Raw genomic sequence first — 18,774 nt, forward strand, 5'->3', positions numbered from 1 at the left:
GAAGAGGGGGAGAGGCGGTGTGATGTGTGTGTGTGTGTGTGTTTACTTTGGGTTGCGCAGTCAGCACGAAATGAGCACTGTGGGAAGCCGGGGGGCCTGTGGAGCCCTTGGTGGGGGTGAGGGAGTGCGGGGGAGGTTGTTTCCCCGGGAGTTCCGAGGAGTAGGGCGTAAGGGGTAGGAGAAGGGTGTGGGGGGGTGGGGGGGTGGGGGGGAGACGGAACGGTGGAAGTTGTTCTCGCACTGTTGAGGGGTCAGCCGGGACTCGTCGGGTTGCCGGGGGTGGAGGGGGCAGGGGCTGGGTCCCTCGGGGGGGGGGGGGCCGCCGGCGACTGGGCTGCTCGCTGCGGCCGGGGTTTCCAGGCGAGGGTTTCACACACAGTTCCGTGGTGTTTTTAGGGCTTTAGGGTTTTAGGGTTTTATCTTTCCCCGGCGACCTTTGGGGGTGTTGGTCGCTACTCTAGAGCCGCTACTGGGACAGCTTTTGGTGGCCGCCTCGGGTGCGATATGCCGATTATGTTTAGCTGCTGCCCTTCATGTTGTTGAGTTGCGGGAGTGTTTGTATGTATGTTTGTGTTTCTGTTCATTAGATGTATGCATGCCTGTGCGTATGTATGTCGGTAGATCAGTGTCCAGAAGATCCACGTGGAGTACGGCAAAATGTCGTCTCGGGGTATTGGAAACGGGGATTCGGCCCTCTTGACTGGGAGGGTGGTGGATGTACGTGTGGGGAGTGCAGTACAGTGCAGTACAGGGTTGGGCCGGCGATGCTCACCCCTCATTGCTGTTGATGCGGTGTGTTGATGTTGGTGCCGATTAGTTGTCACAAACTGCTTTGCCGTGTGTATATGCCGTGTATATAATCCCCCCTCTACACCCCCCTTCCCCCTGAATACCCAACGGAACTCCCCCCCCCGCTTCCCGCTTCCCGCTGTCTTGTCTTCTGGCGCATTAGTCTTTCCGCATTAGTCTTTCTGGCACTAGCTTCACTCGTTCGTGGTTCGTCTTGCCCTCCCCCCTCCTCTCCGCCTCCGCCTCCGCCTCTGCAGGGTAGCCACGGTCAGAAGAAGCTCTTCAACACCTGGTTCCGTGACGAGGTGGGCGCCTCCCCCTCCTGGCTGTTTGTGGCCCCCACCGACAAGACACGCAACAAGAAGGCCATTGTGAAGGTGGCGTGCATCCCCGTCGGGAAACACGCACGACACAAGTTCGCGCAGTGCTATCCGGATTTGGCGCTGAAATACGCCAAGATCTATTTGGCCATTGAGAAGCTGTCGGAGGAGTGCGGACTGACAGGTATGTATGTATGTATGTATGTATGTATGTATGTATGTATGTATGTATGTGCTTGGGTGTGTTTCTCCCCTTCTTCTTCTTCTTCTTCTTCCCCCCCACCCCCACGTGTCATATCGGGGTTTCCGGTCCCTTTCTTACGCTTGGTGTGATTTCCCCCCCCCCCTTCCCGAACCCTTTCCAACCTCCCTTTGCGCACCACCCCTCCCCCCCTCCCCTTCCCGCCCAGATATCGTACCCAAGGTTTGGGTGGACTGGGTGAATGCGGTCATTCCGGAAGTGGGCTACCACATCCGGTACGACAGAAGAGAGTTTCAGGGTTGTAAGGGCTGGCGGGGTCGTGGAGCCTGGATGGGGGGGAGGAGGGGTTTTGGGAGTGCTCGGCAGAGGGGGGGGGGCGGGTGACCCTTCCCCTTCCCCCGTCCCCGAGTACCTGTTCCCTCCCAGTGCCTTTCATCGCTCCCCTCCACACAGACATACGCACATACACCTCCTCCACCTTCCTTCATTTCCCTATGACCCCACCCGTGTTTTTCAGCCACCCGGATTCGCAGCCAATGCTGGCTTGAATTGCCTGTCCAGTTTTCCTTGTAACCTTACCCACTACCCCCTTGCCCTACCCCCTACGCTGGCATTTGCATTTCATCCGTCCCTCCCCTCCTTCCACACCCCCTCACCTTGACTTGGTTGGTTGATTGGTTGCCATGGTGGTTGCAGGTGGTTGGGTTTGTGGATGGAGATGGTGGACGGCATCAGCCTGGAGAACCTGGTACGACTACGTTTGCGTACGACAGTGTGTAAAAGGCGAGGGTTTGGTGCTTAGCTGCCTGCCTTGACCCTCCTGTTGTATCTGCGGGGCCTTGTGTTGTATCTGCGGTGGTTCATGCGGGGCCCCTACCTACCCCCCTAACAAACACGAACCCACGCACGTGTGTGTATTGCATTACCCCTACTGTTACTGATGTTTGCTTTCCTAGCGTGACGTACATACATACATACATACATACATACATACATACATACATACATTCCCCACCCACCCCCATGTTACAGGTCCGCCTGGGTAACCCGATGATGCATCCGGACGACCTACTGGACATCCTGCACAACAAAGTCAACCATAAGCAAGTACGGCAACCGTCACACCTCGCCCGTAAGGGGTGACGCTCTCTTGCTCAGCCTGCGTTCCCTCTGTGTTACCGCGTGCAGTGCAGTGCAGTACAGTGCAGTGCAGTGCAGCTGGCTTGTTGCTCTTTCTGCTCCGCCCATCCGCCCATAAAGGGGTCCACTCCCCACTCCCCACCACCACCACCACCACCACCAACACGAACACCCAGGATGCCCCTCAACCGGGGGCTCGGCCCCCTTTCCAGAGAGACGCTGAGCTCGACGCCAAGGGGCCTTTTTACTTACGAGGGGTTTCCAACCCGCCTTTGCCTCTCCTTTCTTTGCTCTGCTCCTTTTCCCCTACAAATCCTTTTTCCGTACACACAGACAATCCTTGCGGCCATCTTTGACCTGCTTACCAGTCAAAACGACCGCCACGCCCAGAACATCTTCATTGACAATGACGGCACCATGAGGCTGATTGACAACGAGGTGGGAGCCGGGGGGAGGAAAGGGGCTCCTAGAAGGGGTGGGGTGGGGTTGGGGTGGGCCGCCTGGGGGTGGTGCGAGGTTTGGCTGGCGGGAAGGGGGGGCGGCCCCGCGGGGGGAAATCGGGGGAAAAAAAGGAAACGAAACGACGACCTTGACACCTGGTTTGAAACTCGAGCGATGGGAAGGTGAAGGAGGCGCGGGTTGAGTTGACACACGTGCGCTTCCGGAGGTGAAATAATGGCCGTGGCGGGGTACTGGTAGTGGTGGAGAAACCAAGGAGAGGGGCCGGGGTAGCGTCTAGGCGGCCCAGCAACTTCACCTCACCCCCACGCCGCCCCTCAACCGCCCTTCCTCTCCACACCGTCTAGGTCCGCGCCTGCCCTCAACCCGCCGCACTCCCTCTTAACACCCTGCCCCTTCCCCGCTCCCCCCCCACCATTATCACGTTTGTCAGCGTGCCTTTTACGAGAACCGCATTTTGGCAGCGGACTCCATTTTGTTACCCACCACCAAGAAGTACACCATCAACGTGATGGAGAACGCCTGGATCCACAAATTCCCCAACTGGGGTACTAAGGTGCGTGGGGGGTGACGATGGGGAGGGGGGATTAGGCGGGAAAGGCCGTGTGCCTGTGTGTATGGGTGTATTGTGTAAGTTCACGCGCCTCAATACGTCACGCGCCCCGCGTGTCCGTCTGTCAGTTTATCTGAGCAGTTGAATGCTTGAATTGTTTATCTCGGTTGTGTGTATGTCGTCGTGCCGCTGCATATGTATCTGTGTGCCATATGTGTCTTCCTGTCTTCCTGTCTGTCTGTATGCCTGCTGCTGCTGCTGCTGCTGCTGCTGCACCTCCGCGGTCGGAAACCGCAACTGTCCCCTCAAGGTTGGCCCACACTGGCACGAGGGGTTTCCTTTCCTTTCCCCTCCCCCCTCCCTTTCGCCACCACATACACACACGCACGCGCACCCCGTCCCCTCCTCCAGGTCCCCATGTGTTGGGCCAACGTGGCGCTTCTGTTCGACTACCGGTGCTATGTGCCCGGGGGGCAGATGGGCAAGAACCTGCCAGCGCAGGTAACAGAGGGGGAGGGGCTGGAGGGGGGAGGTGTGGGGGGCTCGTGCGCGGGGTGAAGGGAGGAGACTGGCGCAGTAATGGTCTGTACTGGGGTAGGGGCCTTTTCTTTTCAACTTTTTGGGTTTTTGAAATATGAAATGGGTTTCAGAGTGTGGCGGTGAGCGAACGGGGCTTCCGTACTCTGGTTAGGAACGCATATTGGTTGGCCGGTTAGTCTGTTATAGGTAGTTAGTGGGTTCGTTGGTAACATTCAACATCAGTCAATCCGGCAAGTCAGGTAGGGAGAAGCAGGATACTTGATGTGCGGGTCGGTTTTACTTTCAGTTAGTCGGTCGATCGGTAATTCAGCCAGTCGGTCACTAGTCGAATGTATTTAAAGATACAATTGAGGAAATCTTTGTTCATCCCTCCTCTATCTCAGCTCTATTCCTCCATTTCCCCCATTTCTGTACCTCCCCCTCTGCAGGTGGGTCAGTGTGTAGCTCGCATCAGTTCCCTGAACCCGGAGAAGGTGATGCAAGAGTACGGACTGCCCGCAATACACATGGCGGAGGCGTTGTACAACAGATCCAAAGGTAAATGGGGGGTTGTGTGGATCTGCACCTGGATCTGGATTTGCAATTTCAGCCACCCCAACCGCCTGCCGGCTCCTCCCCGAAGATGTCACTGACTCCCCCACGTCGTCCGGCCCTTTTGCTTCCGCCTTGCTGTGGTGGTGGTGGTGGTGGTGGGGTTGCTTTGTTGCTGTCCCCGCAGCCATGCACGAGCAGGGCTTCGAGTACGCCTTGACCCAAGGTTTCCCGCGCAATCCCAACCCCTGGCGCTACAAGTTCACCCCTCCCTGCTGCAAGATTACCCACACGGACACGTACCGTTGCGCACACAACTGGAGCCCCGACACCGCCATTCCCTTCGGGGACCCCATCACGGGGGGGCCCTGGAAGCATGATCGGCCTGACCCCGGGACGTACGAAGGCGGCACGGTGTTTTGAAGTAATACAGATTACTACTTGGTATATAAAATAGAGATACTGGTACAGAGATGATACACACGTGCGTTATGAGCGAGCGAGTGATGTCGTACAGTGGTGTCGTACAACCGTGCTGCATGGGACAGGGGGGAAGGAGGAGTGGCGTAATGTGCTGCTACTTCGCTTACTCCATCACCCCTACAAAGCAATAAAGATCTATCCATAGGTGGGGGAGCAAGCGGATGGGGATGGGGAGGAGGAGGAGGAGGATGGGGATGAGGTGTTTTTATTCCCGGACGGAGGTGGGGGGTATGCGGAGGCACCCACCCGCAGCGGCCTTGATGAGGTGACGAGCAGGGGGTCGATTGGTGGGAAGGGGTCGCTGGGATTTCAGGTTCGGAATTTTCGGTCGACTTGAGTTTGGCAGGGGTGTGTGTGGCGAGAGTCTTGAGGAGGCTGAACTTGCTATGGTGCTGCTGGCGGTACCGCGCTCCAGGTTGCGAATGTGGTGGTGGTGATGTGGTTAGATGGTTCGAGTGGCTTGCGGGGCCGCCCCTACAGGTATGGCCACTCATTCCGCCTGGGCGGGTAGGCGGTTCGCAAACCGACTGGAAAGGAAGTCCAGGAGGAGGACCGGGGGGGTGAGGTGATAAAACCTGAAACGCTCGTGCCGCCTTTGAAACGCCCGGGAAATCGACACTGTCTTGTTAATGACCCAAAGCCAGAAACTTGTCATTGCTCATTGCAGTATTCGGGGAGGAGCACGGGGAAGCAGACGCCCCGTGCTGTGTATTTGCAGTGTAACAACACGTCGCACAGGCGCATGCAGGCCGCCAGGCGTACGATCTCCGCTTCGGGAACAATCTCGAGCTTGTTTGGTCTGAGTCTGTCGGGTCATTCACCTCCGGCTCCACCTCCTCCACCTCCCCCCGTCCTCGGTGGCGCTCGACTGGGCCTAGGGTTGCTTTTGGGGCCTTGCGCCGCCTTTGCTGGAACATGACATGAGTGGTACCCCCCACACACACACACATCAGTTGACTCCCCCCTTCCACTTCCCAGGTCTACCACGCAACGGGGCCACTGTTACTTAGCCCCTGTCAGTTGGATCACATCTGCCTCACAAACCAGTCACGGCCTGTGCCCCACCGCAACCGTCGCGTCGTTGGAGACAGTAACCTGCCGCACCTAAGCGGTCGGCCACGAACCAAGGTGCCCCTGTCAGCGGTGAAGCAAGAGGACATGTGCGGTGCAAACGTCACCAAAATTAAAGAGATTCCTCCGTTTGAGACTTTCGCTCGCGTTCTCGTTTATGCCCATTCCGGCTTTCGCTTGCGTTCATGTAGCGGGTAGCCCGGTCATCGGGACAGGGGCGTCCAAAGCGCCCCCTGGTAACGGTAACCATCGCCGCCGCTACCATCGCCGTGTGTGTCTGGAGCCGGAGCATCTAAATGTATGTACGTGTCCCGCACCCCTCACGCACCCCCCTCCGTTCAACCGGCCGCTTGGAACCTCATCATCCCTTACACCGCACGTGGCACTCCGACCAAGAACCCCTCCACCAACGGGGGGGACATCAGCCCGTCCATCATCTCCAAATACGTTTCTTAAAAGGCGGGGCCAAGTCCGCCAAGCACCCCCGATCTAACGAGAGCCACGTGGGATATACCGTGCGCCCGTAATGACCTTCGGAACTCTTCGAAATGCACCACGCAAACAACACAACGCAAGATAATAGGTGCAGATGAACATGTGCAGTGCAGTGCAGTGCAGGAAATCCTGATACGGAAAAGCATCACATGACTTGCCGTGTGCAGCAGCAGGATCGCTCTCCCAAAAGCTGAAGCCAACATTGCTATATGCCCTGCCGCCCTACCTGCATATCTACAGACATATTAACAGAGATCCATATACAGCACTGCACACACACACACACATGCAAAAACAGGGACCTGCACACCACGTCGCCATGCAACCCCCCTCGGGCGCATATTACGGTTCGGCGGTGTTCGGCCCCGCGTGAGCGCGCCCCTCCCCAAATAGTAATTAGCCTCGAGACCCGGGAGCTTTGGCTGTTACTCCGCAACCCAGCGAAGCGATTGAGAATCCCCCCTGGAGACACCCCCGGAAGAGGAATTTCCAGCCTCCCAAGGAGCCCCCGACGGGCTCCTCTTCCCCCACTACCTCCCCTCCCCCCTTTGACCACCTTCCTGAGCCGAGCTGAGCGTTTACCCTCTCCGCTTTTCTCCTCCACCCCCCCCAACCGCTTAACATCCCATAGAGATTACGTGCCCACCCTGACCCTGACTGTCCTGTCATGCTCTTCCCCTGCCCGCCAACCCACTGCCTTCCTTTCCCGCGATGAGGAGTACCACCAGTAGTTCAGTTCAGTTCAGTTCAGTTCGGTTCGGTTCGGTTCGGCGCCCTCCGTGTGCCCACATCCTCCCGCCCTCCCCCCTTCCCACCCTCCCTCCCTCCCTTCCTCCCTCCCGGGCGCAAGCTGTCCCCGGGTAAACCGGACAGCGCGGGGCGGACCCCCTGCAAGACGCAACAAACGATACAACTCGGAGCCGCAAGAGGAAGCACTCCGACCACCACCACCACCACCACCACCACAACGACTAACAGCAGCTACCAGCAACACCCGCAGCGAGGTGGCCCACAGCCTCACAACAACAGCAATGCCGAAATATCGCTCGTCACGATGCTCGTCACGATGCTCCGGAAACATCACCTTCGTCCATGCCCGGCTCACAGCAATGTCGTCAGGGCGGCATTCCCCACGGAGCCGTGAAGCTCCCCCCTAAGCTCCCCGCTAAGCTCTCCGCCCTTCGCCAAATATCTAGAGAGATATTATTACACGGGACCCACGGAAAGCCAGGGAGGCCTTTCTGCCGCCGACGCAGCCTTTCCCTACTTCCTCTCCCTCCTCATCCAACACCGCCACCACCGCCGCCACCACCACCACCACCACCACCACCATTGGCCTAAGCGCTGCCTCCATTCAACGACCTCGACCTCCTCCTCCTCTCCTTCCCCCTCCTCCTGGAAATTGACAGGGTGGCCTTAGAAGCCTCCATTGCTTTCGGCTCCTCCTGTGCGACAACCCCATTTCCCCACTCCCCCTTCGTGGACCGTCACGCGACCCTCTGCCCTCACCGGGCGCCACTTCTTTCCCTGTCCCTGTCCCTCACCCCCGGCCCCCAACTGGCGACAGCCCGCATCCCTACATTCCGGGACCTCTCGGGGCGCCTCCGCACCCCGACCCCGACCCAGCCCCAAACGCCGCAACCAGCCTCCCGCCTCCAGCATCCCGGTGGCTTCCTACCAGGACTTCCAGCAGCTGATCACGGATGCCTCGGCCTCCGCCGCCTCCGTCACTTCCGCCATTCCCAACCCCAGTAGTGTCGTACAACCCGGATAGCGACCCCCGATGGTGGTGATGGTGCTGCTGCTGCTGGTGTGCGTGGTGCGCTTGATGTTGTTGTTGCTGTTGCTGGTGGTGTGGATGCTGCGACCGTAGGAACACCAACTGTCGATGCTGCTGTGTCTGCTGCGCAGCAGCAGCTGAGGAGAAGCGGTGTTGTAAAGACACGGGGGGCTCTGCCGCAAGGCTGCCACCGCTTCCTGAATGGCGCAGAGTCGGCAGCGGCGGCGGTAGCGCCATCTCGTCAATCTGCTGCTGTACACGCGTGCCGTACAGATGCATAGCTGGATATGCGGTTCCACCACCGCTGCTCCCGGCGTGGACCGCTGCGGCGTTTTCGTGCAGCGCCGGGTGTTCGTACGATGAGCGGTGCTGTAGCGCCGTACTTGAGCGCCGAGTTGGGGCGCCATACGCGACCACCTCCGCCGTCAGCGGGGCCAGCGGCGGCGGCGGCGGCGCCCCACCGCTACTCTGGTGCCCGTGACTTAGGCTGAGCCCCAGGCCCCCTAGCAGCTCGCCTTCAAGGTCCACTACGTTTTGATGACCCGCGGCGAAGGCGGGCTCGGAAAGACCACCTGCATTAGGCCTGAGGCCTTTGACGGGCCCCAAGGAGCCGGGGCCCTGTAGGGGCCGCAGCCGCAGGGAGACAGCTGGGGAGTGCCGGCAGGCTGAACTGAGGCTCTGATGATCCTGATCCTGATCCTGATCCTGGCTCTGGGCGTGGACAGCTCCATGACGCTGCTGCTGCTGCTGCTGCTGATGGTGGTGGTGGTGATGGCCATAGTCGTGCAAAGTGACGGGAAGCGGTCCGCAACTGTCAAGGTCAAGCTGCGGTGGCGGCGGCGGCGCCGCCGCCGCCGCAGCGGCCGCCGCGGCGGCGGCAGCGGTAGCGGCGGCAGCTGCCGCCGCCTGAACCGTATTGAATTCCTGCTGTGTTAATGTGCGGGAGATGCGCGATGGATAATGCTGGTGCTGGCCATGGGCTTCGGAGGCGAAGGTGAGGAGGTCGCCGCCGTCGACGGATAAGTTCCCATCGTAGGCCACCACGGGAAGGATTTGGGTGGCCGCTGACTGGTGTGACCCACGGGTCACAGCTGTCGCGTAAACCTCGTTGTAGATCTGGGTGGCCGAGCGCCGGATGGACGAGGTTCCTAAGCCGCTTGTGCCGGAGCACAGCTGTTGCTGTTGTTCTTGTTGTTGCTGCTGTTGGTATTGCTGTTGCTGCTGTTGGTATTGCTGTTGCTGAAGCAGCTGTTGTTGCTGCTGTTGCTGCTGTTGTTGTTGCTGTTGTTGTTGCATGAGCATGTACCCCTGGCCCTGCTGCTGCTGTTGATGGTGTAACCGCTGCTGCTCTTGTTGCTGAAATTGCTGCAGCATTTCTTCTTGTTGCATGTACTGCTGCTGTTGATGCTGTTGTTGCACTGCAATCTGCTCATCCAATAGCTGCTGTTGTTGCTGCTGCTGCTGCTGCTGTTGCAGGGAAGGCGGCAGTTGTGACAGGTCCAATATGTCACTCTGTTGTTGTTGCTGCAGCAACTGTTGCTGCTGCTGCGGCCGTGGTTGATCCTCCCAGCGGTTGTACTGGCCTGTACGGTAGCCTAAGGCCTCCAGCGCGCCGCCGCCGCCGTTGCCGAATGAGGGAGCCTCGGATGTCAAACCTCGATGGTGGTCCTCAAGCGCCAGAGCCGCTGCCGAGTTGGTGGACGGCCTCGGCCTCGGCGGCCGGCCACCACGCTGCGGGGCCGCCGCCGCTGCCGCCGCCGCCGCCGCCAGCCCCTGCGCTGAGGGCTCTGCCGCCAGCAGAACCACCGGGGGTTCAGGCGATGCAGCGCGCCTGGTGCCTGCCAGCAACATCGTCGACACATCGGTGCGCTCCAACGCTTGTGCCGACAGTGCCGTAATGCCAGCGGAGGACGACCGCCCCATTCGCCGCTCCGCCGCACCAGACGCGTCGCGCTCCATGACCTCCGCTGCAGATGCCAACGTTTGCAGCGCCGACGGCAACAGCCCCTCGCCGCCGCCGCCGCCAGCCCCCACCGCCACCGCCGCCGCGTCATGACTGCTGGTCCTCAGATCCGTCGCCCTCACGCGCCTTACTTGGCCGATGCCCTGCTGTACGGCAGCTACCTCCGCCGTGGTAGCTGCCGCCGCCACGCGCGGCCGCTTGGGCATTAGAGTCCATGCCGCATCCTCCGAACGCGCGTAAGGCAGGAACTGCTGCTGCTGCTGCTGTTGCAGGGGCTGTAGCAGCTGATTCCGCTGCGACAGGAGTTCGGAATCCTCGCCTGCCGGTTGTAGCGATGACCGCGGCTGCAGCGGTGGCGCCGGCGGCGCTCCGTGTCCCATCGACCCCTGCCCCGTCGCCGCCGCCGCCGCTGCTGCTGCCGACGGACGCTTGCGGCCCCCGCCAGACTGCCACAGCGTAGGTTGTTGTTGTTGTTGTTGCCACTGCTGCCGGGCCGCCACTAAGGGAGCAAACGGCTGCAGGGGCGGCGGCGGCGGTTCCGTCAGCGGCATAGCGCCGGCAGCGGTTGGATCCATGTGCAGCGGTGGCGGCGGCGGCGTTACCTGCAAGTCGGCGCGAGCCTGTACGACAACCTGGCCTGAGGTCGAGTGACTTCTGGATCGGATCCCATCCGCGCCTCCGGAAATGCCCTCAGTCCTACAACCGCTCGAAGCGAGCCCCAAAAGCGCCCCGTCACCGCTCGCCGCGGCGGCGGCGGCGGCGGCGGCGACGGCAGCGGCAAAGTCCCACGCAGCTGCCTCCTCGTCCTCACCGTACACCGTGGGAAACTCCGCCGGTGTTCCAGTGGGATGTCCACACAGCGGCGGCGGCGGCGGATGGGAGAGGAGTTGCGACGGCTGGGCGTCACGGAGAAGCATCTCCAGCGGCGGCTCCACATCCGCCGTACCGTCGTACCGCCAATCCGCAGAGAGAACTGACGACGATCCAGAAAGGAAGATGACGTCGCCGCCGGAACCTTCGTGACCCGCCATGGGAGCCCGCCCCGACGTCCCCGCCACGTCCAAGCCCGCATCCGCCGCCGCCACCACCGCTGCCGTAGCATCTGCATCTGCATCGGCAGCAAGTCTAGCTTCAGCAGCAGCAGCAGCAGCAGCAGCAGCAGCAGCAGCGGAGCGCCGCGGCGGCGGCAGCAGCGCGGCAGCGGCCGCACTCGGCGGCCGCGGCGGCAGCAGCGGCGCCGGCGGTTCGATGTGAGCCATTTGCCGCTGCGGCCGCATCAGGTCCTCCTCTTCCATCTCCTGTTCCTCCACGTCCTCCTGCCGCTGCTGCAGGCGACGTCGCCGCCGTCGGCCTGGACGAGACGCGCCCGCGGCTGCCGACGGCCCCGAGTCCAACAGCCTCTGCGCCGACTGACGGCCTTGACCCGACCTTATCATCACGTCCAAGGGGGCATCTGACCGGGCCCGGCCATCCAGTCCCGCGCGAGCGCGCAATCCCGACAGGTTGACGGCACCGCCGCCGTCGGCACGGGACCCCAGCGGCGGCAGACCCGCCAAGCCCGTCGCGGCACGCTGCACAACCGTCATCACCTTCCTCAGCAGCGCCAGCCTCTCCACCGGCGTCCCCTCCGTCATCAACCCACGCGCAACCGGGCCGATAAGCGGATCTGCTGCCGTATCTTCAGGATCGCTGCTGGCGGCGGCCGCCGCTAGCGCCGCCGGCGGCGGCACGCCGCAGGCAGTAGCCGCGGCGGCGGCAGCTGCCGCCGCTGCCTCCTGCACCCGGGACGCTGACATCGCCAGCCCCATCAACGCGGACCTGAGTACGGCTATCTCCGGCGGCGGCGGCGGCGCCGCCGCCGCTGCGTTTACCACAGCCCTCGAAGACCGCATCTCCACTGCCTGGCCACGAACGGATCCCCGGGCACCGGCACCGGTACTAATGACGACGCCACCTCTGCGATTGCTGACCGCAGCCCGCCCTGCAGCCGCATTGTCAGACGGGCTGGCAGCTTGGATGGCATATGCCGGCGGAGGCACGGTAGCCCCGGCAGCAGCGGGCGGCAGGCACGGCGGCGCCGCCGCCGCGGCGCCGTCCTGTGCCGCCTCCAGGGAACTCGATGGTGGGGGGCCATCCAGTGCAGCCAGCTCCGCCATGCCGTCAGCCCCGGCTCCGCCGCCAAGCGCTCCAGGGGCACCATCATCCAACTCCGCCTCCGTCGACGCCGTACCCGCTGCGCTACGGCCTTTCGAAGCCTTGACGCCAGCATCGATGGCCTCATGTCCCTGAGGACGCGACCGTCCCCGTCCCCGTCCCCGTCCTCGGCCCCGTCCTCGGCCCCGCCGTACCTCCGGCCGGGGCTGCTGCCTCTGCTTCTCCTCCTCCTCCTCATCATCCTCCTCTTGCTCGTGCCGCCTCCGGTCATCTCGTCCATTCGGGCTTGAGGTCCCCGCCACCGCCGCCGCCGCTAGCTCCGCTGACATTGCTACTACAGCCGTCGCCTCTACTGCCGCTGTGTCGGTCTGCTCCCCCGCAGCCCCCTCCGTCATCATGTTCGCATCATCCCGGCGGCGGCGGCCGTCTACCTCCACCACCATGAGCTGCTGCCGGCCCTCCGTACCGTCCGTACCATCTGCCGCCGCCAAGGCACCAGTCGGCGACTCATCGCTGCGTCCAGATCGAACCTTGTCCGTCCTGAGCAGGTTCGCGAGTTCCCGACTGCCGCGTTGGCGCTTTGGAGGTGACGGCGCAGAGACCGCAAAGTCGCCGCCGCCATCGCCATCGCCACCGTTGACGATGGCGGCGGGTGTCGCCGCTGCCGCCGCCGCGGCTGCCGCGTCGTCAGCTACGTCGCTACGCCGTGGCTCGCTAGCAGCGGCGCCGTCGCCGTCGGCGCCACCGCCCGGTTTCACCCCGAGCCTCCTAGGTACCAGGTCGTGGTCGTGACCCTCGGGCTCCGCGGGGCCTTCCGCTGGCGCCGCCGCCGCCGCCGCCGCCGCAGCAGCAGCGCCGTCAGCCTCCTCCTCCAGCCGCGGACGTTTGGGCGGCGGCGGTCCTTGAGGACAATCCTTCGGCACCAGGGTGGCGGCGGCGGAAGCGGCAACGACGGCTGCACTTCCCGGCTGGCTTCCCACCCCCTTCCGACCAGGCCCACCAGCCGCGGCCGCCGTACCCGTACGTTTGTCCGCTGCCCGCGCGCCGCCGGGCCCCGTCCCCTGGGCGCCGGCCGCCTGTCGAGGCTTCGGCGGCCCACGCCTCCCGTTGGTATTGGCACCTGCGCCGCCAGTGACGCTGCCGGAAGCGCTGCCCGGCAAACCCGCAGCGGCGGCAGCTCCGCCGCCGCCGGCCGCCCGCGCCTTGCCGCCGCGGGCCGTCGGCTTCGGCTTCTTTATCATGGGCAACTGCTCCACAAGCTCCAACATGGATCTCGTTTTCCGTACCGTCAGCTTGCCTGCCGCCAGGAGAAGCGCCGGTGACCGCCGTACAAAGCTCAACGGCCCAGCGGTCTTTCCTAGCGTTGCCGTACATCCTCCCGCGGCCGCTGCTGCCTCGTCCTTTCCTGTTGCTGCCGCCGCTGCAGCGCAGGCTCCCGAGCTCCTCGCGGTCGTGTACGACGTCGCGTTTCCGCCGCTGCTGCTACTGGTCAATGACGCCCTCCTTTCCCCCGACGGCCCAAGCGTCACCGCGGACGCAGCGGCGGCCGGCTTCGCGGCGACTTGCATCCCCCGTGGTAATCGTCCTCCTGCCGTACCTGCACCCGCATCTGCCGATGGCGCTGCCGCCGCCGGTCCGCCACCCCTTCCCTCCTTTTGTTTCCCAGCTCCTTGTCCACGGCCCCTCCGCCCCCGCCCCCGCCGGCCTCCACCTGCCATTTCCCCGGCTCTCCCAGCCCCATGACGACCTAATCCGACGGCAGCTTGACGCCCTGCCGCCGCCGCCGCCGCCGCGGCGGCGACGGTGGCCGCAAGGGGAGGCCGCCCGCGGCCCCTTCCCCTCCCGCCGCGCCCATCCACACGGATAAACCCACCACCCCGGCTTCTTCCCCGCGTCCCACGCCTCGCAGCTGGCCCCGCCAGGCCCCTGCCGGACCGCGCCAAAAGCTGCCTCCGAAACGCTCCGGAACCAGCGACCTGCGAAGCCGACACGGCCCGGGTTGTTGGGTTGTCCGCCCCGGGGGATGCCCACGGGGACACCGTTTCCCCCGACGCCGACGCCGGCGACCCCAAGCAGGCTCTGGTTCCTCCAGGCCCCGGCCTAGGGCTGTCCGTCAGCAGCCGCATAATCTCACGGGGCACTCGCTCGCCGCCTCGGAAACCACCAGCACCGCCGCCGCCGCCACCGCCGCCGCCGGCGGGGGCTTCTCCAGGGTCTGCTGACGTGGCGCCAGCGGTGGCAGCCTCCGCCCCGGCCCCAGCTGCCGCGGCGCTACAAGGCTCCTGTGCTGACTGGCTGGTGGTCGTGGTGGTGGCCGTGTCCCGTGGGTCGTTGTCGTTGTCTTCGCTGGCTGTAGCTGTAGTCGCAGCTATGGAGGCAGCGGCTGCAGCACTGTCTGGACCCGCACCTCCAACAGGCGGGATCTGTGTACGGAAAGCCGGGACTCAAGTTGGACTCAAAGCGAGGAAAGGAAACAGACGGGTGGCAAGACACCCACCCACCCACCCATCCACCCTCCGACCCACCCAACCACCCATCCAAGTGGGAAAGCGGAAGAGGAGTAGGAGTAGGAGTAGGAAGAGCGCCCAGTTCAGCAACAAACTGGAAAGCCAGGTGCCCGTCGCACCTCAACGCGGCCTCCGTCATTTCCGCCCCTCCTTACCCCACATCGTAGGGTTTTGCGCACTGCAGGCCGCTACCCCCTGCCCCGCTCCCCACCCCCCACTACCCACCCCATTTTGCGGTCTCTCCGCCGCCGCCGCCGCCGCCAGCGACGAGGACCGCGGCGGGAAGGGCACCGCCAGGTCGAGCTCCGCCGGCACGCAGGGCCCCATGTGGTGCAGTGTGAGAGGCAGGAACACAAACTCGCTCTGCTTCGGCATGTTCTCCAGCGGCTTGTACTTGATCTGCGGTTCCGGAGCGATCAGGGCGGCCGGGTACGAGATCAGGTCAGGAAGGGAAGGGAAAGACAACGGCCCATGCCGGCCCTGCCAGTGTTCAACTATTCGCTAAGACGTGAGAGAGAGCGTGTGTGTGAGCACGTGTGGCAGCAGGGGGATGGGGGACGCGGTGTGGTGTGGTGTGGTGTGGGGGGTCTGGGGGAAAGTGAGTGGATGAGCGAGTGAGGTAGAGCGAGGTAGCGAGGGTTAGAACGTGCGGAAAGGATTGTGGGTTAGTGAAAACAGAGGGTGGGTGTCAGACTGCAGAACAATTACCCATGTTTGCTTGCTTGCTTTCTTGCTTGCACACACACACACACGCGCGCGCGCTTCGCAACCCCTCCGGGCCCCCCCACCCTGTGTGCGCCCTTGTCCTGGTAGAAGGTCCGTATCTCCGCTAAGTACCAGCGAGGGCGGTACTGCCCCTCGCTGTCGGCCTCATCCCACCTGACGTAGGGAACATGGGGGGCAGGGCAGGGGGGAGGGGAGGGGGACAACACAGGCAAGGAAACAAGGAAAATCACACGCTGCCGCCCAAAGTTTAATAGCTGCTGGGGGAGGTAGACCGCCTGACCCCGCCGATCGGGTGTTTACATGGAGCAGGGTGGTTGTGGTAACTGTCGTAGAGATTGTGGTGGTTGCGCTACAGAGTTGGCTACACGGTCGTACTGGCCCCACCCCCACCCCCGCTCACTAAGAAGTCCCCACTCCCCCATCCCCCTCCACCACACCCAGGCCCTCTCCACCCTACCCCTCTCTCCAACCACAACAGCTCACTGCATGCGATTCCTCCCCCTGTCCCCCCCACCAGAACACACAGCATAAAACGCACATAAAACACACAGCATGTTTCTTCCTTCCCGCCCCTCCCTCCCCACATCCCCCACCCCTCTGCCAACCCACCACAGGACTCGCAGGTCCCGGGCCCTGAGACTCTGACCCCCCAGGATGGCGCTGGCTCTCACGAGGAACTGCAGGAGGGTCATTTCCGTCTGCGCAGGAGGGGAGGAACAGGGGCACAAGGGGCCCCGAGCAGATATCAGCGGGGCGATATTGTTGTTGCTGTTTTTCTTCTTCTTCTTCTTCTTCTTCTTCTTCTTCTTCTTCTTCTTCTCTTCTGTTAAAATGTGTTAATTGCAAGGAGAACACGTCTTATGATGCACATATGCATATGTAGAGTTTTGCACTCAATTGTTTATGTAAGCTAAGGCGCAGCATTGCATCCATGAAAGGTTCCAGGATCGATCCCGACCATGCGCGAGAAAAAATCCCGCTACCGGTCAGACATGGTTACACATCCCCATGTAGATGGGCCGTGATGGGTCCTCCCGGTTGTAGCGAGAGACCTGCAAACCAACGGGGAATGTCGTGGAGTAGAGCTGACACTGCCGTTTACCTGCGGCAGGACCAACAACTGGTGCTGCTGGCGATGGTGGGTGCTGAACACCGCCAAAAAAGTCACTGTGACCTTGCAGCAGTTGGTACTTGTGGGTGAAGCGATGTATGTATGTAACCCCTCCCCTACTTCACACAGTCATACGAACATGTAAGCTCACGTCTCGTAATTTCAGCCAGAGACTATTTTCATGCAGACCTCCCACCGCACTTCCCCAGCACGCTGATGATGATGATGATGATGATGAAAAAAGAGCCCAGTGGTGACACGGACTGGAATCCTCTGAGCCTTTAACGTCTTCGTGGACAGGGGGGCAAAGGTTCCAGTGACCGGTGAGCACACCACCAAAGCGACGGGACCCACTCCCAACCCAACCAATAAAGACCGCGTGCTCCTCCCCTTTCCCCCCCTCCACATCTCCCCCTCCCCCCCTCCCCGACCGGCTCCTCTGCACCTTTCCGTCTGGTTCCACAATCAGTAGCTCCTCCTGACACGCCAGCTCCGACTCCGCGCTGTAGGCGGGGTGCATCTCCATCGCGTTGACCTTGGCGCATAGCCTACAGCGGCAAGCAAAACACGGCATATACACACACACGCGCGCAACGGGGAAGACCCCCGTTGAGGTGGCATCGCCATCACGACCGTGCGATGGGTGTTGCTGTACAACCGACATCAGCATCAGCACCAGTAAAAGTGGTGCGGAACTCCCTCCCCCCGTCTCGCTTTATTCCTTTCTATCTCGTCCCCTTGGACACATATTCGTACAACCTGCCCCATAGCTTTTTTGTTCTTTTTTCGTCCCGACGGGGGCACCCCCCGGCACCCTGCCAGCCGGTTAGCCGCCGTTGGGGGCCCTCCCAACCGTAGTAACAATAAGTCATCGTGACGACCGAGGCTGGAGCAGAAAATGGAGCCCCTGGTGGACCCTCCGTTCTCCAGCCCCCGAGCTGCAGAAGAAACGCTGCTACAGACAGGACTTATGTCTTTGGACTGCCTTACAAGATTGTCGTACAGGCATGACCAGCAGGACCTGTACGACCAGCTGCGAATCCGTACAGGACCTACAGAAGGGATTGGCTTACCAAAATCCGTAGAGGGTGAGGGGTGGCTTGGAGACGGGCACGGGCAGCTGCTTAGTTGGCGTCCCCAATTCGTCATGCCCGGTGTCATAATTCGGCTTCAAATGGAGAGGGGGATGTTTTGGTACTGTATGTGATGGAACTGGCGTCACGAAGATTGCGTTGCAGGAAGCGCAGTGTCCTCCCAGCACACGGGCGCGCTGGCCGCCAAAAGCGACGATGACTTCAGGCAATGTACACGCAGCCTTGTATAAGGCGTCATAATTATGGTCTTCAATGTCCTCAGGGATGACAGCAGAGCTGAGCTCCTCCGAGCCCTGCATCGGGCGCCCGGTATTGTCAGCGACTCCTGAGACGCCCATCAATAGTCTATGATAACTGTCGCGAAAATCAGTTATCACTGCTTAGGTAGTACATTCAGCGAGCCAGTCAGCCAGTCAGCTCCAAATCATGTCATGCGGCCGTCACCCGTTCAGTAAAATCAGTTGCTGCTGATGTTGCTGATGAGTTGAAGCCCGTGTCACCCAAGGGCCCTCAAGGGAGCTCTACTAGTATGAAACCTGAAACTTGCCATTCTTTGCCGCCTGTTGGGCGTTGCCTCGGTCTATGAAGCATACAAGTTTCAAATGGGATTTACAAAATCCCGATGCCTCTCATTCCTCCTATCACATCAGGTCAGTGCGGAGCAACCAGCTTGTCTGCATATGGAACTATGCCATGAGATCGAGCGTCGAAGTTGCCGTGGACGACATGTGATGGACAGCAGATGGCGTTGCAACCCTGGACGCTTGATTGTCACTCTTTTCGTACACCTTACGGCAAGGTTCCTTTGTTGGTCAGACGCGAATTACACTCTGCAACTGCTTGTTTTCTTGGCAAC

The 18,774-nt window shown here is 61.9% G+C and overlaps 2 protein-coding genes across 2 annotated transcripts in view; one reads left to right on the forward strand and one right to left on the reverse strand.

Moving 5' to 3' along the window:
• VOLCADRAFT_90262 (uncharacterized protein) overlaps positions 1 to 4,957 on the forward strand; it is a gene marked incomplete at both ends in the record, with an annotated part of 6,201 nt that extends 1,244 nt beyond the window's left edge. The window contains 10 exons of the mRNA XM_002949790.1: positions 1,047 to 1,094; positions 1,140 to 1,293; positions 1,520 to 1,586; positions 2,008 to 2,059; positions 2,344 to 2,418; positions 2,785 to 2,889; positions 3,344 to 3,466; positions 3,875 to 3,964; positions 4,432 to 4,540; positions 4,722 to 4,957. Coding sequence (XP_002949836.1) covers positions 1,047 to 1,094; positions 1,140 to 1,293; positions 1,520 to 1,586; positions 2,008 to 2,059; positions 2,344 to 2,418; positions 2,785 to 2,889; positions 3,344 to 3,466; positions 3,875 to 3,964; positions 4,432 to 4,540; positions 4,722 to 4,957 — 1,059 coding nt within the window. The remainder of the gene's footprint in view (positions 1 to 1,046; positions 1,095 to 1,139; positions 1,294 to 1,519; positions 1,587 to 2,007; positions 2,060 to 2,343; positions 2,419 to 2,784; positions 2,890 to 3,343; positions 3,467 to 3,874; positions 3,965 to 4,431; positions 4,541 to 4,721) is intronic.
• A 133-nt stretch (positions 4,958 to 5,090) lies between these two features.
• Positions 5,091 to 18,256, reverse strand: VOLCADRAFT_104483 (uncharacterized protein; the record flags this gene model as incomplete). Its single annotated transcript, XM_002949890.1, has 12 exons — positions 5,091 to 5,544; positions 6,122 to 6,151; positions 7,399 to 7,471; positions 8,262 to 8,981; positions 9,159 to 9,343; positions 9,953 to 11,299; positions 11,741 to 14,903; positions 15,213 to 15,386; positions 15,776 to 15,866; positions 16,323 to 16,411; positions 17,270 to 17,372; positions 17,898 to 18,256. 12 exons carry the CDS (start codon positions 18,254 to 18,256, stop codon positions 5,492 to 5,494), a joined length of 6,387 nt encoding a protein of 2,128 aa, XP_002949936.1. The 3' UTR covers positions 5,091 to 5,491.
• Positions 18,257 to 18,774: the final 518 nt, after the last annotated feature.

The sequence above is a fragment of the Volvox carteri genome (genome assembly GCF_000143455.1).
Source record: "Volvox carteri f. nagariensis unplaced genomic scaffold VOLCAscaffold_16, whole genome shotgun sequence".
NCBI lineage: Eukaryota > Viridiplantae > Chlorophyta > Chlorophyceae > Chlamydomonadales > Volvocaceae > Volvox > Volvox carteri.